Below are 27,705 nucleotides of genomic sequence, written 5' to 3'. Positions count from 1 at the left end.
AGCAAATGTTTATGCGTTGTAACTCGACGAAGCATCATTTAGAAATGATTTGAATTGTTTGATTCTTGGTGTATTTAAACTCTTTCGTGGGGACGTAGACTGTGCAGTGACCATTAAATGGGAATACATGTGTCTTGATACGACAAAAATCATTTGTATTCTGTTTTAAATCTACCATTAAATATCCATGCGCTTCTAAAGTTGCATCCCTGTAGGCGTCTTCAATGAATTTTGTGTTATCTGGTGACACTTGTCGTGCTAAATATCTTATTTGAGTTTTATCTCGAGGGTTTTTAAAATAAATTATATAACTTGAGTTTAAAGAAATATCTCTTTGACCTTTACCTTGATGAAATAAATTTTGTGTTAAATAAAATACACTAAGATTCCTGTGATGACTACCTTTTGTAAATATATCCACAATTCTTCCATCAGACTCTCTCATTAGATCATCAATAATAATAAGGTGTGGGTTTTCACCATCAAACATATTAAGATTTGGAATTCCTTGATGATACTTAACATTTGGTAAATTATATAAAGGCTGCATTTCGTCGTAGCACCATGTGATTTCAGAAAAAAATTCATTACATACACTACTCCTATGTTTAATGAATTGAGTAACAAAGTTAGATTTTCCACATCCACTTGGACCTGCTACGATGGCAGCAAATGGATGAATAAAGTGAATCATTTTTATACTTCTATCTTCTTTGGATGTAGCAATAAAACTAAATATTTTTCTCTTTAAACATTTTATTTATACATTAAGGTTACAGTTTAATATAAATAAAGTAATATATACAAATAAACACAACCTTAAAAATTATTACAAAGCACATATATCCAAAAAAATAAATAATAATAATAATAATCAAATATATTCATAACTAAAATTTTTGAAATATAAATATCGTTTTAGCTGAAATTGCCATCGAGTTTATAATGACCCAACGGTAATGTATCTATATTGTTTGGTAGAATGTACCGCTTGGCATCATTAAAGGATAAACATGTTTTATTTATTTCTTGTGTAAAAATTGTATGCTTTAATGATTTAAATCTATACATTTTACAATATTGAACGTTTTTATTAAACAAACATGACTTATAATTATCTAAAGTTAATTTTTTTGTGACACACTTATTAACACCCTTTGCCTTAGTAATAATTTTATCATCAACCTGTAACGCATACATTTTTGATCGCAGACCTACAAATTCCATAAAAATTCTACCACAGTTTTCATCTTTGAAATAACCTATTTTTTTTTTATTTAGTTTAGGAAAATTAAAAACGTTGTTAGCATCATAATCTGATGTATCGAAATATTTATTAATGTCCAGTTTTATATCATTATAAAAGTTACTCGTAAATATTTGATAAATGAGACTGTCGGTATCGGTGTATAGCAATTTCAAATTGGAACCAAATTTATCTTGCATGTAATTGTAGTGGAAATCATACATAAGCGTTTTAGATATATCTAATATACAAAATCCTAGATAAATAGGTTTATTATAAATTAACTTTGTTTTGTTTAATTGAATTGCAACAAGACTATCAGAAAAAATTGAAACACTGTGAAAATGTGGTTGAGCAATTAAATCTCCAGCTCCCAATACTTTACCCCGATTTTCCCAATGAGTTAACAGTTTAACATTTACACGTTTTTCAATATTTTCCATAGTCTTACCAAAAACAGCGTTGTTCATTAGTTTATAAAAATCTTTCTCAAAATCTGAAATAGCTTGGGTTCTCAATTGTGTATTTAAGTCTATATATTCTTTTAACCATGGAGTCTGATTAAATTTTAATATTCTATGAATTTTTAATAATATTAACCCCATTTTTAAGCATTGAATTAAATTTCTATAATATATAATATATTTGGATTTGTTTTTTAAGTTTGGAATCAATCTAATTTCTTTAGCGTCACCTACAGGTATGTTTTCTGGACAAAGAGGTAAATCGGAATGTTTATCATGCAAATCAACCGGATACTCAAGATCTACCTCCAAGATAAATCCTATCTCTGAAGAATAACTAACATTAAAATCTGTATCGGGGGAAGCCCACTCAAAATTACCTGTAGGTAGATATTGGGACATAGCCCAACCATACAGGTTATTGGCATCGAAATACATTAAAAATGAATCTTTATCTTTTGAGTTATAGTTGGACATATAAACATTATTTGCTTTTGCATAGCGAGTGCTACACTGTGAAACACCTCCACGTATTCCTGATTTAATAAAAGCAATCATCTCAATATCTGTAAGTAATTCTAACTCGATTCTAGTATGTTTCAACATAGCATCCCAACTTAATCCAGGAGCTGTATAGTAATGGGCGGGATCTAAATCATAAGTTTTTATGCAAACACATCTAAAATTTTCAAAAATATCTGCTAACAATAATACATCGGTTTTTAAATAAAGATTTGAATAGTCCATCATATTTTTACATTTAAAATGATTCCAAACGTCTTTCGCATGGTTGTAATCTTCATTAGAAATAAAAGAATCTGTGAGAGTACTGTAAAATTGTGATTGCATTGGAAGTTGATATTGGTTTAATGCATCAAAATCTTTAACAAATTCATATGGAAATACACCTTTTTTAGTTAGTCGTTTAAAGTCTTCTAAATTAGGGAAACATTTTGATAATTCTTTAAAATCATTATCGTTTAAATTTTTTGCTAAGGTATCTAAGCTACTGGGTAAAAATTTAAGTGAATCCACAAAACGTAAAGTAACATTACTGTTATTGATTTTAATTATCTTTGAAAATGATATATATTTTTCTTTATTTTGTGGGAGAACTTCTACCTGACCTTCATCAAAGTTTAATGCATGTACAATGAAATGTGCATCATAATGACTTAAATTGTGCAAGAAGACTGGTATAGTGTAAGGTACTCTAAATTTTTCTGAACAAACTTTATGCACGACCCCAATAAATTTCCCAGTAAACCAATCATGGTAAAACACTGAATCCCCATTCAAATTTTTATTACAAACATAACAGTGTTCAGATTTGCTAACTATATCTTGTTCTATTTGTGATAAATTATTAGAAGCTTTTTGAAAACCAATTTTCTTCACAATTATTTTCAGATTATCTTTTAACGATTCCATAAATTTTAAAGCACAATTTTCACCAGTATATGTTACATATTTAGACAATTTATCATCATAAGAACATTTAATGTAATATCCAAAACTATAAACATTGTGTTTTTGTACATTTATCGTATGTGATTTTGTAGGGTCATTTGAACACGATGCTAAAGGACTTAAAAAAGCCTCAAAATCCGCATATATAACAAAAGGTAACTTCAGTTTACGTTGGAATTTATCAAAACTTAATTTACTTTCAGATACAATATCACCCCACCAATTTCTTTTATTTTTATCAACGCTTGGTATTTGTGTACATATATGTCTGCAATCATTTTTTTGATGGTTATTCAAACGTTCATATGTTGAAAAATATTGTAAACAAAAGTCACATAGATATATAGCTTCCTTCGATTTTGAAATTTGATGACTTATTAATCTTGACATATTTTTTATGTAACAATAATGACCGATTTTACCCTGTGTCAAATATAATAAATTTATATGAGTCTGCATTTTGTTCTTTGTAAAATACAAGGGTCCGACAATACTATTTTTTTTTCTTTGTTCATTATATTCTAGACCAAAAACATTAATACTAATATTGTTAAGACTTTCAATTTTGTGAATATCGTTTAATTTAACTGGAAATGTAATATTACCGAACTTCAATTTATGACTGTGTTTGGTGTATGATGATACTCTATCCGAATTTTTATGTATTGGAAACAAAGCGGATAACAGTGCCCACTTAAAACAGGCGTTATCTGTGTTTTTAACATTTATAACAGCTTTTTTTATTTTTATGTCATGTGGTAACTCAATATAAGATTTTCCTCTTAAAGGGTTAAATTGATTTATATTCATATCCAAATGTAAAATTTTTTTCAAACTCCACCCACTATCCTTTTTCTCGAATGAATTTATATAATTAATAAGAGAATTCGTTACAGTAGTATAAAATATATTTAAATCATCACCGGTGCAAACAATAAAATTCATTGATTGAAAATCAAAAGTGTTATTTATATTTTTTGACTCCTGCACAAAGTCACCATATAAAATAAAATTGATTTTTAAAATTGTATGCTCTTCTATGGACTTATTTATTAACGTAAATATTGTATCTTTGACTGAAGCAAGAAATAAATCTGGTGTCTCAAACTGTAAAAAATTTTGATTTTCAGAAGTTACTCTATAAGTTATTATTCTATTACCGAACGCAGTCTCAATTATCTTAACATTAGGTTTTATTGAATGTTGTATTTTATCTACATTATTTTTGTGTACGTTGCTTCTCAGATGATTAGCAAAATATTTTTTGGAAACACTTATATTACAAATACTACAACATTTCGTCTTGGAATTAATACCTTCATTCGATGTTGATGGTTGTTGTGAAGTCCGTGAAAAATCAATTTTAGTTGCAGATTTTATCCTTTTGATGTCATCAGAATTAACATCAACTTCTGCTTTCCTTTTGGTTCCCCGTCCCGTTTGTTCCACCCTAAAAAAAAAAAAAAAAAAAAAAGAAAGTTATTTACTTTGATTGCTTAAAATACAAATAAGAAAGAAAAAAAGATGATTATAAAAAATATATACTCACAATTTTCCATCGAATTCATCACATAGCTCCATCAAACTTTGATCATGAAATGAGTGATTTAATTCATTTCTTTCTATTTCATCACAAACGTTTAAAAGTTCATTTGTATCAATGGATAGGCTTGTCAATTCAAGATCCATTTCATTGAAAAAAACACTAACACATTCTTCAGACATTTTAAACACTATATTTGTTTCACAACTGCTTTCTTGTAACACACTTTTTGCCTTAATGCTCAATGGTCTTCAACATAATCATTGACTTTATACATTGCAACGTACTATTTATACTAGTAGATAAACTAATTACTAAACTACCACATGAAGCCGAAAAATGAATACATTAACATACTTAGCTAACAACTAATACACATGACATGACACAACAAACACAAACAAAAACAACAAACATAGTTAAGCAATCACTTATGTACTTATGATTATATTGACAATTTGGGAATCATTATCTTTGGACTTCAGTTTGTGGTGAATATTGCTTAATGTATGCTTAATGCATTTTGTGTATATGTAACTAAAGGAAATATTATAAAATTAAATAAAACAAATTGTATGCAATTTACTATTTTTTATTTCCTTACAAACAATAAATAATATACTATTATAAAGGCGAAAGTTTGTAAGGATGTATGGATGTATGGATGTATGGATGTTTGTTACTCTTTCACGTAAAAACTACTGAACCGATTACAATGAAATTTAGCACACATATAGAGGGTAACTTGGATTAACACATAGGATAGTTTTTATCCCGGAAATCCCACGGGAACGGGAACTATGCGGGTTTTCCTTTGCAAACGCGGGCGAAGCCGCGGGTGGAAATCTAGTATACATATAAAAATATTGCATATATTGGGATGACAATATAACATGATGTTAGTTTAGGTTGATGATTGATAGAAATTGGATGAGGTCAAACATGTAAAAATGAATACATTAGACCTGCAAATGAGTCTTCATAGAATACACCCCAGCCTCCAGTATAGCGTGTACCCCTCGAATCGCCTGCCAATGCATATACACATACCTGCATTTATTATATGCAATCTCGACCCTGACTCACAGCCAGGTTCTCATTGGGTAGCTATTCATATCAACCACGAAAGAGTTGGAGAATATTTTGATTCCTTTGGACGTAAACCGATTAGAGTAATAGCGGAATTTTTAAGAAGAAATTGTCGCATGTGGGACTATAATACTGCTAGAATTCAGGATATCTATTCCACGTTTTGTGGAGAGTATTGCGTGGTATATTTGTACTACAAGTTCCGAGGCCTGAGATTGGAAGATTTCCTTACAAATTTTTCGTATGACTCACCAAGAAATGATATGACACTTGTTAAATTGTATTGTAGTGTAATGCGGGTGTAAATAAAGAAATAATATATGGAAATAATATGTTTTATTTTCAATCAACTCTTTTACAATCCTTGTCCTGCCGTAACAAAGTTCGATACATCAGATTACCCGGAAAAACAATTAGGTTAGGTTAGACTTTGATAAACAACGCCAGAAGCGAATCGCTTTTTTAAAAAAGCAACAATTAGGTTAGGTTAGGTTAGACTTTGATAAACAACGCACGAGCCGAGCGAGCAAAGCGAGCGTGCCGCTGCAGCGGCCGGCGAGTGCCAGAAGCGAATCGCTTTTTAAAAAAGCAACAATTATAATAATATAGTAGGATAATATATAAATATAGGATTTTAGACGTATTTTTTCTTGAATATAATAATACATCGTTTGGTTAGAATAGCGAGGTAGGTCGTAACAAAGAAGTTTAATACAAAAGCAGTGATAAGCGAGGTGCACAATGAGTAATAGATATGAACGCCGATAGATAATAGGAAAAGGCTAACAACCGGTGGGTCATTAGCGTCCCATTAATGACCCATCGATTAACTCTTATCTAATTGATATTTGATAAGAGTTAATCGATCTGCACACCTCAGCTATCTTTGGAACCGTGCATCCTATCGCTTCGGGAGTGAGTGCTATCGACTCAGCGTGGCCGCTTTAGTGGGAAAAGAGTCCAAACTTTTTTTTTTTTTTTTTTTTTTTTTTTTTAGTCGGGGTTTTCAATCAAGTCACGTCCTCACCGTACCATACAGTGAGGCAGCATAGAGTGAGGCAGTACCCGGGAATCCATACTACTCGTTTGACTTGTTCCAGCAATTATTACGTCATCGAGATGCCAGAGGACGTCCCGCGAGACAAAAAGCCCTTTCGAGTGTATTGGAACGTGCCGACAATGCAGTGCAAATCCAAGAAAATACCGTTCGACAATCTACATGAGAAATACGGAATAATTCAAAATAAAGACGACAGTTTTCTAGGCGAAAAGATCGCCATCTTGTATGATCCGGGGCTCTTTCCCGCGCTTTTTAAGAATGAAAGCAGCGGGAAATTCAAGTTTAGAAATGGCGGCGTTCCACAAGAGGGAGCCCTCGAACTTCATTTGGATGCGTTCAAGAATGCTGTGTCGCAGAGTATACCTGACCCAGATTTTAACGGTAATTTTTAATCTGCACTTGACATATTTTCATGTCGAGTGGCGATTTTCTTTTTTCTTTTTATATTGGCCTATTTTATGTCTCCTTTTCCCTTGTATGGAGTAGATATTTGTCATGTTTCACTGATTGAGTTAAGTTTGAATTCTTCAGGATCTCTTGTTCGTAACACCAATACCTATAGCAAAAACGACTACTTATCAGTATGTCAATTGGATATTTTTAAGTTTAAGTTATTTTATTAATTTTCCGGATTTTGACATCTAAACGGTTTACTTCCCATAAAATTAAACATAATATGAAAATTGTCAACCTGTAAAACACGAACCCAAGTAAAGCCACATAACTCAGCTAGTATATACCAATCAAAACAACAAAGACAAACAAACACATAGAGCAATTAAGCGTTATTTGATCGCGTAAACAATTCCTATTACATAACTGACCCATATACCTATATCTGCTTCCTTTATGTGATAAAAATATAACGAATTCATTCTTTGTTATAAATTTAACGGGTTTAAAACGTGATATAAAACCGTTAAACCCGTAAAAAACGCGTTTTTTGTGTTTTCAACTAACTTGATAATAACTTTCTTCGTAAAGGTTTGATTTGTTTTTGTAATTAAGTAGGTATTTAGATAATTATGAAAGCATATTATTTAACAAAAGATATTTAAATAACGTAAAGAAATAATAAAACACGTGCTTTTATAAAATGCGAAGTATACGTATAAACTATAAAGTAGGGATGTAACGATACATGATTTTGCCGATACGATACCGATACCGATATTTGTGGTAATGTATCGGCGATACCGATACCGATACCGATATCGATGGCTTGGTAGAAAAATAAATAGTGAAGTATGCATAAAAAGTTACCAACATTTAACAGAGACAACTGTTAATCGTATTCTTTTAAATAAAAATGCCAAATCAAAAAACAACAAAACCATTTATTTTAGTATTATTATTTTACAAAGTCAGTTAAACTTTAAGTAATACACATACAATCAGTAGTCAGTACCTAATAAAAGCTTACTCTTGGTAGAGTTTTTTCAGAAAACAAAGTGCGCACGCGCGGGCGGCCTCCCGCATCGTTCATTGGGCGCGGGTTTTTGAATTTTTTGATATCAAAAAAATTGGTTGTTTGTAAAGTAGGTTTACGATCGAGATGTTTACGTACGTGATAACATAATGCAGTGGCAGCGCTCGAGATGAAACGGGAGATCGGTCCGTCTCTCTCTCGTTATACCTGCGTTCGGCTCGTGAGGTTTTGGTGTGACACAAGTTTATGAACATGTCACCCGACTAAAACGATTTTAAAAACGTTATCACGTTAAAAATTAAAAAAATTCAAAATTATTTATTTCTTTCCTTTACATAAACAAAGGAGATGGTCCAAAAATGTATGGACCAAAAACCCAGAGTCGATTTAGACAAATTGGCTATCATTGGCTTTATTATATTGCACAATTTAACCCACCGAAAAATTAATGCCCATATCCATGGGGTATAACAGTTATAGGGTAATAAAGTATATATGGAAAAATCATGAGTAACTTGTTATTTTTACCACTTTACAAGACATGTCAATGTAAGTTTGTGTATGTGTCTGCATGGGTGTGTGTGTGTGTGTGTGTGTGTGTTTGTGTAGCTCATTGTACAGTCAACCGCAGAAAGATTTGATAACAAAAATAGACATTTAATGATTTAGATTTTTTGGACACTTATTAGTTCCTTTTGGTGTAACATCTTTTTACGGTTGACTTTACCGGTTTTGTCTCATATTATTTTTCAGTTATTTTTATTTATTAAAAAAAAAGAAAATGGTGGGAAACATATTTATTTATTTCAATTATTTAGGCTCCGAAACTACTGGACCGATGGCGATGGAGAGAGCTATGCTTGGAGTTTCCCTCCGTGATCGAATTAGGAATGAGGAGATCCGGAGACGAACCAAAGTCACCGACATAGCTCTCAGAATCCCAAACCTTAAGTGGCACTGGGCGGGGCACATTGCTCGCAGGACCGATGGCAGTTGGGGCGGAAAGGTCCTCGAATGGCGGCCGCGAATCGGAGGACGTAGTGTTGGTAGGCCCCCCACAAGGTGGACCGACGATCTGGTGAAGGTCGCGGGTAGCCACTGGATACGGGTGGCACAGGACCAATCGCGGTGGAAAACCTTGGGGGTGGCCTATGTCCAGCAGTTGACGTCCTTCGGCTGATGGATGGTTTAATAGTATACTGCTGTTGTAAAAACTGGTAAAAATAACAAGTTACTCATGATTTTTCCATATATACTTTGTTAGCCTATAACACTCATACCCCATGGATATGGGCATAAATTTTTCGGTGGGGTAAATTGTGTAATATAATAAAGCCATTGATACCCAATTTGTCTAAATCGACTCTGGGTTTTTTTTTGGACCATCTCCTTTGTGATTGGAATACTCCTAGTAAGCAAATAAAATGCTTGTGTCAGGAGGTTCCGCTCTTCCTTAACACTATTACAGAAACAGAAATAAAACAATATGAATGAATACAATGCAAAAACATAAAAGAAAAGAAAGAATTTAATAAAAAAATATCGGTATCGGTTGATTTATTATCGGCGATACCGATATATCGGCTTGCCGATATATCGGCCGATATATCGGTATCGGTATCGGTATCGTTACATCCCTACTATAAAGAATTAAAATTCTTGAAATGTAGCGTATGTCACTCAGAACGTCTTCTCTCCATTTAGAACCACCCTCGTACTTCAAGGAATATTATAAAAAAATAATAACGAAATCGGTTCAGTTGTTCTCGAGATTTGCGGCCTTAGCATCTTTTATTTGGCGATTCATTGTTATTATATAGAGATTTCCAGAACCAGGGCTAAATAAATGACTACAGACATTCGATACTAAAAAAACAGCCTATAAGCTCACGCATAGAAACTATAAAATGGTCTATAACCATAAATCTGAGACAATTAGAACAGGCGTGCCAAGGTTATAGCTTCGCTTCCTGCAATCATCATTTATTATCATTAGTTATTACATTAGCTTCGCGAATTATTAGTCAATTGAGGTTTTTGTTTACTTTGAGATGAGATGAGAGTACTTACCTCAAACTCAAACTCTAATTGGAACTCAAAGTAAATGCCGAACTAAAATTCAATCCTACAGTCATAAATCATAATATATCTTTGAACTAGACTTCCTCTATAAGTTTTTGAATTGTCATAGAAAATAGTTACCACCGTCTCGGAAAGCAGTTTCTTTCTACAGAGAAGAACTGGCAAGAAATTCTAAAGTTGCTTATATGAAATCAAATAAACTTTTTAATAGATACAATTTTTTGTATTAATTTAATACTGATATTATAATTACGATAATGTATGTTGTTTGTTAATCTTTTACTAACAAATCGCTTAATCGAAATTTAATGAAATTTTGTATAGAGATAGATTAATTATTAATTTTATTATCTGAGCCGTTATTACCACATAGGCACCTTTTTTTTGTATACCATACTAGATAAGTTTACTAGAGATTATAATAACGGGACTGAATATTATTTGTAATCTAAATAAACTGTTATAATAAGTTTTTTTTTTATTGGTAATAGGGAAGCGCTTGACCACAATCTCGCCTGATGTTAAGCTGAGATGTGGTCTAAGATGGAACGCGCTTCCCTAGAAGGTACCTGTTCACTCTACGCTTGAAGACTACTCTCTTCTCTTCTCTCTCTCTTGTTATAATAAGTTGTAATAATATTCAATGAGGCATGACAAAAACATGAATGAAAGGCTGTTTTGATAACTTCACCGCATCTTCCCGGGTGAACAAAATAAAATCGTGTTAAAAATTAAACTTTATAAAAATAAATCATGTTTTTGTTTTGAAATGTCTTACTCTATTATGGTAAGAAATATATTATTTTAGGATTCAAAAACTACAACATAGTCTTAAGTATATATTTTTTTAAGTCAATATATAAACACAAAACATGCATGTATTTAATTCTTATAAACACCATATAAAGCCAGAATTTTGACACGTTCAAAATTTTTTTTTTGTTCATATAGTAACAATTATATTTTACCAATACAAAAAATTCTGTAAATTTCAGGAGTAGCAATAATAGACTTCGAGTCATGGCGGCCGGTGTTCCGACAAAACTTCGGAGTTCTTGTTCCCTATAAAGATGTTTCTTATGAAATTGAGAAAAAAGTGCATTGGTGGTGGCCGAAGTCTTGGATTACTGCAGAGGTATGTTTTATTTTATTTGTTTTTTTTAAGTAGGTATGTTTTTTTTTTTTGAGGTAGGTATTTTTTTCTGACCGGTTGGCTCCGTTGGTACTTGGTAGTGACCCTGCCTTTCAAGCTAGAGGTCGTGGGTTCGTTTCCCACCCATCCCATTATCATCTTAAATCTCGGGTATAAATTGAAAAATTCCTTATTGTGTTACAATTATTATCACACCATAGTTACTCCAATTAACACTGCTAATAATAATCCCACTTATAAATAAATTCCTCAATCTAAAGCGACAATTAGAGCCCAATCTTGATAAATATGATTGCAACATGGCGTGCTCAAGCGACCTACATTAACTTAAATGGGACGTGGAATGTGTTTCATATTGTATTTTGTAATGTACTGTGTTATATTATATCATGCGGGAGGTTAAATTAGTTAAAATTGAAAATTAATAAATTTTAGGCAGTAGGCGTTAGTAGTTAGGATAGTTACGAAAAGAGCGATTTTTGCTAAGCGCGCTTATCTCAGAAACCACTGGTCTGATTTGAAAAATTATTTCACTGTTAGATAGTCCATTTATCAAGGAAGGCTGTTATATCAGCATGCTAAAACCAATATGTGTTAAACCGCGGGGCATAGCTAAGTATAAATAATATGTTTTTGCTAGTATTTTTTAAATGTGTCTATTAGTTTGTCCTTCTTTCACGTTGACAACGGAGTGGTTTTATGACAAGATTTTTACAGCGGGGAAATATTTCAATTGCATTACGATACGCATTTCACACCAAAATTAATAATAAGATGGCGCTGTATTAAAACTAAATTAATCTTTATTTACCAAAAAACATCAACATTCATAAAAAAATGCAAATGCAAACTGATTCCAATTTAATAAAAAACAGTTTAAATCTAGTTTCTATTATTAATTTCCAGGCAAAACAGCGTTTCGAAGAAGCAGGCCGTCGTTTTATGCAGAATACTATTTCTACCGCCAAACAACTAAGACCCAAAGCGATTTGGGGCTACTACGGGTTTCCATATTGTTTTAACAAAGCCAGCACTGGGATAGACAGCTGTCCTAGTCAAGTGGTCAATGAGAATGATGAGTAAGTTCTTTTTTGTTAAAAAAAATGTGACTTTTTGATGAAAAAATGTGAAAAAAAAACGTTGATATGCGACAAAATGTCAAAAAATGAAAAAAAAATCGGTTTTATGGTTGAAAGGCGACCGAAAAAAAATGTAAATTCTAAGTATCTACACTATCAAGTTGACCGCCTCCTTGGTTCAGTGGTTGACGAGTGATCGTAGAACCGAGGGGTCCTGGGTTCGATTCCCGGTGGAGACGAAGAAAAAAAATGTCTCGGTCTGGTAAGACACAGAAGGCTGATCAACTACTTGTCCCTAAAGAAAATCGATCAGTGAAACAGATGTATAATGCACCTGCCCCTTACCCCACTAGGGGACATGGGACTTCACGCAATACTTTATTACTACAAATAAGACGTGTGTCACTCGGGGACTGCCGCGGTAAAGCTATTGCATGCTATGCCTTCAAGCCACACCTCCGCGCCCGTCCCCGTGGGGAGCGTGAGGTTTTTTCGTTACGGAATTTCTGGATTCGGTCCCCGCGCTCAAGGCCCGCGATAGATTTTTATCTGTAGGTACTATGATTAATTAGATTCAACTTATTTTATGACATGTATTTTTTTGGAAATTATTTTACTTGATCTATGAATTGTGCTAATTAATGTAATTTTTAATAATTTTTTTTCCCTCAACTATGCTGTGTGCATACAATTAATTGGTTGGCATTTCACCGCAACATGTAATTAAATTTGTGTATAAAGCGCGTCACACACGGTGAAGATTTTATCTTAAGATACTGTTATATTTTATATTACAGTATCTTAACGCATCCGGTATCAGCGTTCGGACCATCATTTTTCTTTTTGTCATTGCGTACTAAGACTCCTGTAGAACCGCCATCCTGTTACAAATGACGCGAAATTTTGTGGGTCATTTGTAACAGGATGGCGGTTCTACAGGAGTCTTAGTACGCAATGACAAAAAGAAAAATGATGGTCCGAACGCTGATACCGGAAGCGTTAAGATACTGTAATATAAAATATAACAGTATCTTAAGATAAAATATTATAGTATCTTCACCGTGTGTGACGCGCTTAACGAGGCAAAATTGTCAGCTGTGGTGTGCACCTTATTAAATAAATAAATAAATAGATAGAAGCTATGCAATAGCTTAAAACGTCAAAAAATAAAAAAAAATATGCGTGTACTAGAGTACACACGTAAGAAGTGAAACTTCTTTATGACCTTAAAAATGTCACGAGTATGGCGTAACGCAATAATGTCACGCGTACGGCGTAACGCAAAAATGTCACGCGTACGGCGTAACGCAAAAATGTTACACTAAATTTTTGTCCAACCCCGATAAAGAAGTTTCACTTCAAATAAACAAATATCCTACTAAATTCCAGGACCTACTGAGGGAAGCTAGCTTAACACTAACTTTCATACTTGATACTACCTGTGTTTTAATGTTAAAAAGTACCGAGCATACGTGCCAGAAGTGAAACTTCTTTGACGAGATTTAAACATACCAAAATCTTCGCCTTCCTCCATGACGTGACGTTCTTGCAACGACCTTAAAATTTTACTATTTAACTACTCTATACGCGCCCAAAGAAGTTTCACTTAAAAAATTATAACAAAAACTTGGTAAATTCCAGGACCTACTGGCTCTGGGCGGAAAGCACAGCTCTATACCCGTCAGTATATAGCTCTCAGGACCTCTCATCATCAGAACTGGCTTCCCTCATCCAGGGTCGGATGAAGGAAGCCTCTCGTCTTAAGAGACGAGGGACTCCAATTTTACCATATTTCTGGTATAGGTATCAGGATGGAGGGTTTTTGAGGGAGGTATGTATGGAAAATATCAGTTAAAAAATATTAAATTAAAAATATCAGTTTTTCGAATCTGTAGAATCCAATAAATCCGCTATTACTACGTACTTACTAGTATTAAAATCTTGTTTCAAGCATGTTATTCGACTGCTTGAAAATATGATTTATTTAATGAATAAATTCCAATATTGTAGAATTAATTTTTAAATAATTATCTATTGTAACATTTCACCACTATAAAAAATTATAATAACATACTTTAATTTCAGGTGGATTTATCAATAGCTCTCCAATCTCTATACAAATCAAACGCTTCAGGCGTAATAATATGGGGTAGTTCCCACGACGTCAACACTATAGAAAAGTGTAACAAACTAAAACGCTACGTAGAAACCACACTCGGTCCTCACATAGCCAAATACACCAAAGACATACACAAAATAAAAGACGAATACATACCAGAACCTACAGACATTTGGGACTTAAAACCTAATTTAAATAAAACTAAAAACACAACACAAGCACAAACAGATCCAGAATATAACTGGATTCCACCAGAAAATTATACTCACGAAATAATAAAGAATGTAGAACAAGAATTAATGAAAAAAGGCTATGAAGAACTTAATAAAACAAAAGTCAATGAAAGTCTTATTTTTGATATGCTTTTAAATATACGACCGACTGATGAAATTGAGAAAGAAATAGTTAAAAATGATAAGAATAATGTCAAAATGGAAGTCACAAGTCAAGTTGTTGATACAACAACTGAATTAGTTAGTACTTTAGATAATTATACAACATCGACAACACAACAAACAACAGAATCTGTAGAAACAACACAATATACAACAGAACCTATAAAATCGACAACAAATTATTCACAAGTACAGTTTAGTACAACAGAAACACTTCAAATTGATTCTACAACGAGTCAAGAATTTAATAACTATGAACAATTTGAGAATGACAAAATAGATGATGAAATATTTGAAAATGAGAAAAGAAATGATGAACAATTTGATAACTTCAAAACTAATGATGAACAATTTGAGAATCACAGAATAATTAACAAAGAACAATTTTATAGTAATAAAAAAGATGCTGGGCAATCAAAGATTGACAAAACAGAAGATAAACGATTTGATGATCACAAAATAAATGATGAACAATTTGAAAATGACAAAATAAATGATGAATTCTTTGTTCTATCTACAAATATATCACAAATAGATATCACAACTGAAGATAGTATTAGCAGTAAAAAGCCTAGAAGTGTTAATTTAGAAATTAAAACAGAAACTACGACTGAATATTTTGAAGAATTTGTAGAAAATTCAACATTTCATCTCCTAACTCCAGATGCTTCAGATGAGGTTGTTATTTATATTTATAATCCGTGATTTTTTGTTAACAATAAAGTTTTTTTTTGTTTTTGATGCACTAATTTTTTTTCGCTTGTGTAACAATTGTTTTTTGTTGTTTTTCAACTGATGTTTGTGTTTTTCTTTGTTAGTCCATTGAAATGTTACATTTGGGTTGCATTTCTTAGACAACGTAATACTACTTGATAGATGTTGTAGGGTAGGAAGGTTTAGTTCTTGTAGAAGCTTAACTTCAAATTTAAATTTTCTTAAGAAAAATAAAGACGGGTTGCACTGGGGGAGTGCCGGCAGAAGTGAAAACTTGATTATTAACGTTGACCATGTTTGATATCCATCCGTCTTACGCTTTTTCGATCAGATCACGTGTCCTGACGCGAGTTTAAGATTTTATACCCAACGCCGCTAAAGAAGTTTTCACTTCAAAAGAAAAAGAAATGCATGCTTTGTCCTAAAAATGTAACATTTCAATTGATTATGTCTATTGTTGTCTTTTTATGCTTCATTATAATACTTTTTCTTAGTTTTGAGTTGTGCTGATGTGTATCTTCCTTGAATTCATATTGCCTTAACATCATAACAATATTGAAGATTTTTTTTATCTTGCATGTAACAGTTCTTTTATGCTTTGCGTGTTTCAATATTTTTAAAAGTTTTTTCGCATTATCGCAAAAATTAAATAACTTTTAGATATCTTAGGGCCGATTTTTCAATGCTTGGTTAAAACTTATTTGTCGAATAATGAATAAAACTACCATTTTAAAAACGTATTCTAATTGCCCGTATTTGACAGTTTACGTGACATTTTAATATTATCGTGTAATACTTTATTGGACGGGTTAGTTTTATCCAAGGATTGAAAAATCGGCACTTAATAGTATAAAATACCTACTTCTGTGTGAAAAGGCTTTTTTTCTTCATGTTTTTTCATCAAGAGCTTTTCAAATATAAGATTTGTTCTTTTACTGCAATGTGTGTATGTGATTAACATTTTAATTTATGATTAAAGAAAATTTATTTATTATAATATGATATTATTTTCGTATTTATATACATTTTATTATACATATAATTATTAATAGTTTATATTATTACTTATTCGTAAGGTTATTATTTATGCCTACATTCCAAAGCTTTACTATCTATCGAAGTATATGACGCAATATTTTTATTATTTATATGTATTATTTATTTATTTAAAATATTATTTATTTAATTATGTATAAATGTAATTAACAATGGGCATTTCATTTTATCTGTTTAGGAGGGTGACTTCTCAAAAGCGGCGATTTCTTCAAACAACTTCGTTTATACATTTACTATCTGTGTTATTTTTATGTATGTTTAACCGTTTATACAAAATAATTGAATCGAAAAATATGCAGTTTCTGTGTATTATATAGAAAGAGCCGATAATGTAGAGAAAAAGTAATAAAATATTTTTCGATGTTTTATAAATAGGTATGAAAAAATACATTTATCATCATTTATTGAAGTGAAACTTCTTTAGGCGCGTTGAGAGTAAAATTTCATGGTCGCGTCATGGAAATACCGTCACGTCATGGAGTAAAACGACGATTTTGGTATCTTTAAATCTTGCGAAAGAAGTTTCACTTCTGACACATGTGTTCGCATATATACGCTCTTTTTTATCCTACTTATTATATCTTTATAAAAAATGTGACTAATAACTTGACTGTATCCATGTTTCTATTGAGTACATAGTTTACTTAAGTTATTTTTAAGTTTAAGTTTTATTTTAAGCAATTCACTAAGTTTATAATGTTTAACTTATCTGTGATATTTAATTATTGTAAATATTAACACAATAACAAGTACAATTTGTGAAATAAATGATAAAATTGAAACAAGATTGTTTTATTTTTGTGTTTCTGTCTTATAAAATCCTATAAAAAAAGGTCAATCGCTTTATATATAAAGACTCTATTTTAAATTAATATCTTTAGATTTATATCTCTTAGTGTGATCGAGATAATCTTATATATAAAAATGAATCGCAAAATGTGTTGGTAAGCGCATAACTCGAGAACGGCTGAACCGATTTCGATAATTCTTTTTTTATTATATTCCTTGAAGTACGAGGATGGTTTTTATGTAGAGAAAACGTAAATATGTACCACGGGCGAAGCCGGGGCGGACCGCTAGTTTATAATACTATTATTCATATTTATTTAATAACGTAGGTATGAAAATTACAGGTAGGTGGGTATATAAATAAAAAACAACAATTTTCTTATTCCATTTATTATAAAATTCAAAAACATACAATCTTACGAACTATCAATAAATATAACATACATAAAATCAAATTCAACTACTATAATATTCAAACACCAACAAACATCATACAAATAAATCATAAATGTGTGCGTGCGTGTACTTGTGTACACACGTAAGAAGTGAAAGTTCTTTTTAAAAAAAATAATTTACTCTAAGCAACTACGTATAACGTATTTATAGAAATACGTCGAATCACGCGTGGTAGGGATAAGAAAAAGATAGCGCGTAACGGAAAAATGTCACGCGTAACGAAAAAATATTACACTAAATTTTTTTCCAACCCCGATAAAGAAGTTTCACTTCAAAAAAAAAACTAAAAAACTTTCAATACTTTAAAATTAAAAATTCAAACCCCACACACAACAGAAAAACAGTAATTCTTAAACAGCAACGGTATTTCGTCGTCTGTTATAAAGTTCCTATCAGGTCTTATACTGGCAAAGTTGTTATACTTAGGCTCAATTAGGACTTCAAAAGAATATTTTTGGACCCTAGATAAATCTCTATTTAATTCATCCAATGTATACGCTGTTATTAGTAAAGGAGATTTTAATTTAGCAACACATTTGAGAGTGGCTGGCCAAGGGTCTTTTCCGTTGTAGATTGATGACCTTTCAATACTTGGGTTGAAGGCACATACTGAAAACAAATAAAAACAATAAATAATATGCTTCCAATTGAATGTACACGTTGGTATGACAAAGTACCTACGTTAATGCTACGTCACAAGAAGGTTAGAAGATTGTTAATGAAATTAGAACTGAAAGAATAAACTATTTTATAAATAGGCTTTATTCCATCATTGATAATAATTACCTACTTCACTTCATATTATAATTTCATAGTAAGTAATTAGAAACTCATTAAAATTAAAAATGCACAAAATAAATAAATAAAAGTGCAAAAATCCAACGAGAAACTTCTTTCACGTATAATTATGATATTTTACTACAAATTTATAACTACTATTTAAATCTTATGCAAAAATAAGGCTTTACTTTCTTAGAAAGAAAACTTCTAATTGATTTTAAATAAATAATCTTACCAATATCAGGATGAATGAAATCTTCACTAGTGTAATAATCAAAATATGTTTTCTTGTCTTCAAAGCTGAATAGCAGTCGACGATTATTGCAGCGGCACTGTTCACATAACCTAAAAGGAAATATAAATTATTATTAAAACTCTTATTAGGTTAGGGAAATCCTATGATAAAATTCCTATTTTTGTGATATTAAAAGTTTTGGATATATTACTTCCTGTAGAATATTCATAAGATGAAATAATATCCTCTTATTAATATTATGATCGATCTCTAACAAAAGTTTTAGTTTTAATATTCTGCAAACTTTATCATAATGAGCATTTAACTAGAGACAATTGCTAAACTTAGTGACAAAATTAAGGTTAATTAAACTATATTCTTACTAAATTCTATCTTCTATCTTAGACTAGAAATTAGTACCAAATTTTGCTCATTTATTGAAGTGAAACTTCTTTATCGGGGTTGGACAAAAATTTAGTGTAACATACTTGCGTTACGCCGTACGTGTGACATTTTTGCGTTCCGCCGTACGCGTGACATTTTTGCGTTACGCCATACTCGTGACATTTTTAAGGTCATAAAGAAGTTTCACTTCTTACGTGTGTACTCTAGTACACGCATACATTTTTTTTATTATTATTTTTATTTTGCACTAAATGTATTACTAGCATTTATCACAAGACTAGTACCTAGTTGTTATATTTTATCCTTACTTGACATTCCTCAAAAGGTCCAGTGGCAAATTCGAAGGGTTGAGATTAGGGCTAATCAGAACTATTCGTAAATCTTTTATATCAGGTCGCAAATGTAGGAAGAATCTCTCCCATTTGTTTAATACATCTGCTTCGAACTGCAATTCTGCTCCCACTATGTGTATTGAAAATGTGCTCCTCTGAAAAAGATAAATTTTATTAAAGAGGTGGAATTTATGAGTCTGTTTATGGGTAGCTCTGGTACTGGTACATGTATCTATCATGTATGTTGATAATATTTTCCTCAGTGGAGAGATAAGAAGTCTTAAATTGAAACAATACTACGACAGTTTTAAAAAATACAAGCTGGGCCGCGCGATTTTACCCGCGGGTAAAATCAAGTCAATCAATCAATCTATCAGTGTTTGAGTCAATTTGAGTCAAACAATCTATAGCTCTTGTGTTATTCTGATGATAGCTTTACTGTTAAGTTTTATCCAAATAGGCCCTGTAGTTCATGAAAGAGTTACAAACGTACATTCATCCATCCTCACAAACTTTCGCATTTATAATATTAGTAGGATTATAGGATATACATAAAGTACCTTTTCCTCATAATACCAAACTAAAATGAACCATTCTCCAGAAAATTTCATAAATAACATTTTTATAAGAAAAACAAACCTTGTTCAGTCCATTTGCATTTTTCCTACACATTTGATAGCCATACGCAGTAGTCAGAGGTGCTGAAGCTATCTGAGTAAGCGTCGCGTATTGTATGTCATCCATTTCTGAAATAGTACCTGCATTAATATTGGATGCCGTCCAAGAGATATAGGTTAATAAAACATGGATATCAACGCATGTAGTGCAATGTATGTATGTATGTTTAAATGGCATTGAAGTATTGGTTCAGAATAACGAAGCTTGGTGAATTTTATAGAGATATTTGGTCATTTTCATGTTATGTTTAAATTAGGCACATCGGATTTATTAACAAAGTAAAATATGAATTTGTGAAAAAATGTGATAATGAATAATTCTTACGACTAAAAGAGATTGTCTTTGATAAAATAAAACTGTAGAGAACAAATATTATAACATTTAAATAGATTTATTAAGTTGATCTATATTAACTCTATGATCGACTGAAGATAGTCATTATTCAATTTCACAGCATAAAAGCAGTTCTATTGAAAATGTCTAAAATCAAACTATAAAATCTACCAATTTAGTAACCTTACAGTTAAACATTACTCTACATTCCAAACTCACCAATTTTCTCTTCATACAAAGAAGCCAGAACCTCATTTATCTTCTCCGGTATAACATAACTTTCCGTCATCACCTTACTGGGTAAGCAGGGCTCCAATCTACCCTTGGTCTGTTGGTACATCACAAGCTTTTGGTACAAGGCATATGACTTACACCACCGTTGATGGGATACGGGTAAATGTTCTGGCTGGTCTGTACAGAATGCCACCTGAAAAATAAGTATACTTTCTGAGAAGTTTTAACAATTGTTGGGTTGTCTAAAAAAACCGCAAACGTGTAGACGTAATAAATTTGTGATTATTTAGTTTTTTGATTTACGCTAGAAATAAAATCTGAAAAGGTATGAAAGAGTAACACAGATCTAGAAAAGTATTTATTAAAATAATAATAATAGTTTAAAAAAAACTAAAAAACACGCTTTTTATAGAAAACCGAACTAAAAAATAGAAATTTTTTTATCAAATTAGTGTATTGTCATCGGTCCTCAATAAATCTACAAAGTTTGAACGAAATCTGGCCTTTTAAAGTGGGTCAAAATCGCGCCCAGAGAAGTCGGTTACAAACATACAGGTGAAGCTAATATAAAGCGTGTAATTAACAACAATTAAAGTTTTACAGGGGAACAATATTAAACGACAATCGATAACATAAATAATTTAATAGTAACGACGACGATTCTTTTTAATAGCAAGAAAGTTTCAATAAATGATTAATTTATTGCATTCCGTTGCGTATTTAGCATATTCAACACAACAAAATGTGTTATGGAAACAACTGCACTATAGTATCATCGCGATACATGAGCAGAAAATACCGCATTATTATTATTGCATAGATAAATAGGTACCTGTCCACATCCTCTGCAATCAGTCAAGTATCCCTGCCTCCATTCCCTACAGGCAGTGTTAGAACAGATCCTAGGATAAAGCAAAGCTTCTTGTTCCCAGGGAAGCAGCTTTCGTTTGAGCATCTTTTCACAGGACATAATCACATGCATTCTGAGCAATCTGTAGTCTTGGCCGGTTATGTTTTTCGCAGCCCCGTAGATGAATTTTTGCTCTGCGAAAAGAAGAAAAATTATCTGGTCTGTTAAGTTTATATTAAAAGTATTATGACGATTTAATTACGATATTAATTCGTTGTAAGAATATGCCATATCATTATGAAAATAAAAAGTGTGCACACGTGTCAGAAGTGCAACTTCTTTGGCAAGATTCAAAGATACCAAACTCGTCGTCTTACTCCTTGACGTATTGGTATTCTACGCGACCTTGAAATTTTACTCTCAACGCGCCTAAAGAAGTTTCATTTCAAAAATTAATCATAAGTACAATACAAACCTTTCAAGTGAGCTATAGTACAAATTGCGAAACACAAAGATTGATGTTTGGGCCAATCTTCATCCTTATGTTTCTGACTACAATAGAATAGTAGATTACAAAACTTGCAGGGAACTCTTGTAGTCAAATCCTTGTTGCAAACGTGACAGACATTTGGCAGAAACACTGTTCGAAAGCTGTATTTGTAAACAAAATCGTCGTTTTCATTTATTTTATATGTATTTGAATTATGTTTTGACTTATTCTGTGTTTGTGATTCTTTCGATCGCTTCTTTGATTTTTCGACGTCAACTGAATCTTTTATTTTAACTTTAGCTTGCATGCTATTAGGTGGTTTATCTTTTTCTTTTTTGTAGTCGTCCTTATTCGATGATGCAGGAATGTTTGGTTGGCCTAATAAGTTTTTTGGCTGCGATACAGGATGTTCTTTGGCGTTTTTTTCTTGCCTATCTTCTTCAGGTTCGGTTATACTTATTTCCGGATTTGGTAACGTTGGTTTCTTTGTTTCTACGGTATCGTACACTTCTTTGGCGATCATTTCAAATGTTTTGTTAATGTCTTCGTTGCTTGATGTTAAAGCGTCTTCAAAATTTTCAATTGGCTCATAATAAACTTCAAATGCTGAAGAGGAATCTGGTTGAACTTCAGTTTCATCCGTGTTTCCAGTAGATTGTTGTTTCTCTTTTTTCTGTGTGTTATCGGATTTAGTATCTTTATCCTTTGAAGATGTATCTTTAGTATCTTTCTTTGCCTCACCAGCAGTATTACTTAAAGAAACAGTTGTTGTACTAGACGCTTGTTCAGTCGCACCTTTTTTACCTTTTTTCTTCGACTTTCCTTTCTTATCTTTTCTTGCAGGACATACTGGAGGCGAGCATGGAATTTCTGGAACTTCTTCTTTCGGTATATCAACATTCTTTGAACCATCATTGCCTGGTGTGATATTTTGTAATGCGGTTTCCATAGGAGCGTTAACTGGACTGTGTAAATTCTTTTGTTTGACATCCACTAATTTCTTTTCAACTTCTATTTCACCCTTTTCAATAGCCGTTAACTCAGCTAATGATTTTTCGATAGATAATTTTAACTCTTCCATTACTAGTGTTTCGTCAACTGTTTTAGCTGGGATAGGTACATTTTTGTCTTCAGTCTTAAGATCACTCATCTTTAATTCAGTCACTTCTACATCTAAAGGATCCATTTGCGACCTCACTTCAGGAGATTCGCCTGAACCTTCAACAACTGGCACTGACATAAAAATTGGAATTCCAAGTCTTACTTCATCGGGAGAATGGATTTCTTGAATTACAGTATTATTGTTACTATCAAACTGTTGCTGACTACTCGAGCGAGGGTAATGGATAAAATCAGGTGTAATATTTGTATCTTCTATTTGTTCAGTTTTTGGTTCATTTTGTGTAGATACATCTATTGTAACGCTAGGAGCCTTTTCACCATCGCTCTGCTCTGAAATTGATTTTGCAGATCTTTTCTTCTTTCTCGATGGTCGAACCTCTGTAAATGAAGTATTATCAGACTCTTTTATTTGTTCCTGTTCAGATTGAGGTGCTATTTGTGGCGATTCGATGACTTTTTCTACATTTACAGTTTTGTCGCATTTTTCTTTTTCAGTATCAGCAGGCCCAATGATCATGTTTTGAAATGATGGTTCACTCTGTTTAATATTATTAGTTGTTTTTAAACTCTCACTTTTAGCTTGTATTAGTACATTATCATCTTTCTTTAGACATTCCAGCCCAGGAAGAGAACTCTGATCGATTTTAGCATCTTCAGGTGTTGAATTATTATCAACATTTGTTGATGTTTTTGTATTCTTGTTCTTATGTTTTTTATCAACAGGCTTAGCAATTTTTGCTTTTGGCTTAGGGCTTGCTTCCTGAGATACTTCACTTATTTCAGATGTAGGTTTTACTTCAAACTTTTCCTGCATTAACTCAACAGTTCCTTCTTGTGGTTGTTTCTTATCTTCATCGTGTTGAATTACCGCTGGTGAATGTTTTCTGTGTTTTTTATTTTTCTTTTTATTTTTTGTTTGCTGAATGTCTTCTACTTTCTCCTCGCATTTATCTATCAAAACTTCTGGTAAACTATCATTGTTTTGCGATTCAGGTCTCACTGTGTTCAGGTCCTCTTGTGAATCACCGGGTTCTAATAATTGTTGGAAAGCAGAAATACATGTGACATCTTCAGTTTTAGCGGAGTCAGCCGGAGGTTTCTTTTTCTTATGTTTCTTTTTAGGTGTACTTTCTGGCGTCTGAGGTATTGGATCGCTTTTAATAGATATTTCAGTATTTACTTCGCTTTCTGTTTTCACTGGTTCAGTGATTTCTTCTGTAAAACATTTTTCAGTTTGTTTCTTCTTTTTCTTTTTGCGCTTCGCTGTTTCAGGTTTCGTGTCATTTTCCACATCACTATTTGCTTGTATTGATGGCTCAGTAACATTTAAAGTATTATCTGTAGAATTTTCCTGGTTATCAGGCATTTTTTGATCGTCAAATAATTCATCTTGCTTTTTCTTTTTACCCTTCTTTCTTTTAGGCTTCACAGGAGTTTCGTCTGGTGCGCCTGTTTTAACAGTTTCTTCCATTGCTGGTACATTTTCACACGGAACAGCTTCAACACTCGTTTGTTCACTTTGTTTATCTTCACATTTTACTTGTTCTTCTTTATTCACATCAGTTTTATCACTTATTTCACTAGTTACATTTTGCGTTGGCAAAACATTCGCATTTTTGGCACGGTTCTTATTTTTACTTTTCTTTGTGTTCATTGTTAAATTTCGTACACGAGTACAGACAGTTAAATATTCTAACTGTACGCAGAAAAACGTCCGAACATTTCTAAAATCGAATTACGTCTAATCGAATTGTGTGTCATTCGTTATTCTTGTCTTGAATTTCGCATGTATATACTAGAAAATGTCACGGCGTGGGCTGTGGTGCAATTTGAACTTATTGTTATCGTGTTAGGGTTTATTTCTGTATGTGGGTCAGTAAATTTAAGATGTGTCAAGGAAGCATAGCTTGCCAAAAGTGCATTCTAGGGTTAGTTACGGGTTTATAAATAGAGTGCATCTACCTACTGAAGCACTGGGTTCAATACTTTGTATATAAGATACTTAGGAATATGCATCATATAGATATGACATAATTAGACGAATTGATTAGGTAAATCGATTATAATAACTAAAAATAATTATTTTTTATGAGCATAAAATAATATAACAGCACTTAAACAATATGGTTTTCCTCGTCTACTTGTTTCTCTGCTAAAACCTTCTGAACTACGTATTAACGGATAATTAAATATTTTTCATCCTCATTTAGACATGAGATTGATCAATAAAAATTCGGTCAATCTTACCAAAATTAATTTAGCAAATAAATATTTGGTATTAAAGTGTCATAAGAATCTAGTTTTATTCGTTAAGAGTAAATTGATACAATTTTTAGGGCCGATTTTTCAATGCTTGAATAAAACTTATCCGTCCAATAAAGTATTACACGATAATATTAAAATGTCACGTAAACTGTCAAATACGGGCAATTAGAATACGTTTTTAAAATGGTAGTTTTATACATTATTCGACGAATAAGTTTTATCCAAGCATTGAAAAATCAGCCCTTAATGAGATATAAATTAACAAGATATTATTTAATAATAATACAACAATATTGACGCGTGTTTATTAAACGTGTTTCAAACAAAAATAACATTGCACATTATAAAATCTCCCCATTCAGTGAATTAAACATAAACCAGATTATAATACCGAAAATTATTACAATAATCCAACACCAAAGTAACTATATAAATCTGATATTTTTTTCACTTTTTGACAGGCGCACTTAACTTTGACAAAAGAAAAAAATATTACAATAAAATCTGACACAATCTTTGACCCCCTTACTTGCCGGTCAAGCGTGATCTGATAAGAGAATTTTGCCAAGGAATTTTCAGTTTTATGTGAAGGTAAAAAGAGCTGTAATGGAATAGCAGAACTTGTAATTTGATCGAGTGGCCCCCGTTTTAAAATGCTAATGAAGAAGGGTTGGAACACCCTTGAAAGAGTCAAAGAGATGATGCAAAATATTATATGTACATATTTTTAAGCATCTATTGTAAGGTATTTTTGTGTTCCAATCTTTTCTCTTTTTAATGAGATCGTTTAACTGACTCGAATCTTCGAATATTTACTTTTCTTATATAGGTACAACCATTTTAATACGCTGATTTTTTTTATACTAACAAGAATGAGAACAGCTAGGGACTTTATAATTTCGTCATTTTCCATATAAAGACTTTTATTTACACGAAAATTTATTCAAAGCAAATACTTGTAAATTTTTGTGCGTATCTATAACTTACTGCAATTTAATGTTAAATTTCTTGCTTTCTAATATTTTTTTCATAATTTTAAACAAAGTAACGTAACTTTTATAAATAAATTTTATTCTAATAAATTTGTCATGTCTAGCTCTTAGACTAACACGTAACATGTCCCCGACTGGAGGGAGATAAAAGACACTGGGTAAACTAATTATAACTGCGCAGAGCGGAACGAAATGGCTGTGTAAGTATGGAAAAAGAACTTTTTTTGCAACTTTTTTGTAATTTTTTTAAATGCTCAAAATAAAAATTGAATCGCCCACTCAAAAGATCAGAGCAATAATTTTGTCATTTTTATATTTTATTTTTAGGGTTAAGAACCTCAAAAGAAAAACGGAGCGTTTAGTATAGTAGGACCAAGTAGGACCCATAGGATCGCTTTCTGGTCCGTCTGCCTGTCAAGACCCTTTTTCTCAGGACGCGTGGAGGTATCATGCCGAAATTTAGCTTGAATACCTACTCAAGTCTACGGTACCTTGAAGCTGTGAAAAAAATAAACTTAAACGCCAACGCAATCAAAACATACAGCCGTTTATGCTGCAAATTTTCTCAAATATCGACATTAGCAAGGGAATCAAAACCTACAGGGTACCCGTGTACACAGTATTGAAATTTGATAGAAAACGTCTTATGGCCCAGATAAAGGAAAAATTGGTAAAAGCGTAAATTTTAAAAGAACAACATAATAAAAAATAGGTTTGTTCGGAGTCAAAGGCAAGACAAACAAACAAACACATTACGTAATATAGCATTCATAATGTTAATTAAGATTTCTATACAAGAAAACTCCAAATCGAAATATGTATTTATCAAAAAGAGCCGTTTCCAC

The 27,705-nt window shown here is 32.0% G+C and overlaps 2 protein-coding genes across 2 annotated transcripts in view; one reads left to right on the top strand and one right to left on the bottom strand.

Annotated features, from left to right (window-relative positions):
• LOC149478543 (uncharacterized) overlaps positions 1-17,672 on the top strand; it is a 33,897-nt gene extending 16,225 nt beyond the window's left edge. The window contains exons 2-7 of the mRNA XM_089709300.1: positions 6,913-7,253; positions 11,379-11,518; positions 12,443-12,615; positions 14,257-14,446; positions 14,701-15,807; positions 17,078-17,672. Of these exons, the coding sequence (XP_089565426.1) occupies positions 6,913-7,253; positions 11,379-11,518; positions 12,443-12,615; positions 14,257-14,446; positions 14,701-15,807; positions 17,078-17,161 (2,035 nt within the window). The 3' untranslated portion in view covers positions 17,162-17,672. The remainder of the gene's footprint in view (positions 1-6,912; positions 7,254-11,378; positions 11,519-12,442; positions 12,616-14,256; positions 14,447-14,700; positions 15,808-17,077) is intronic.
• Positions 17,673-18,155: 483 nt separating this feature from the next.
• LOC149478542 (uncharacterized) lies at positions 18,156-25,318 on the bottom strand. The gene is made up of 7 exons (XM_089709260.1): positions 22,467-25,318; positions 21,974-22,185; positions 21,127-21,334; positions 20,536-20,642; positions 19,873-20,051; positions 19,160-19,269; positions 18,156-18,753 (listed from the first exon to the last, which is right to left on the bottom strand). The coding sequence occupies exons 1-7, from the start codon at positions 25,255-25,257 to the stop codon at positions 18,461-18,463; spliced, it is 3,900 nt and encodes a 1,299-aa protein (XP_089565386.1). The 5' UTR covers positions 25,258-25,318; the 3' UTR covers positions 18,156-18,460.
• Positions 25,319-27,705: the final 2,387 nt, after the last annotated feature.

This window comes from Colias philodice, chromosome 22 (genome assembly GCF_061535455.1).
Source record: "Colias philodice isolate Cphi_HAF_F1 chromosome 22, ilColPhil1 Martin Lab GWU primary, whole genome shotgun sequence".
Classification (NCBI taxonomy): domain Eukaryota; kingdom Metazoa; phylum Arthropoda; class Insecta; order Lepidoptera; family Pieridae; genus Colias; species Colias philodice.
This window is presented reverse-complemented; position numbering and strand designations above follow the sequence as displayed.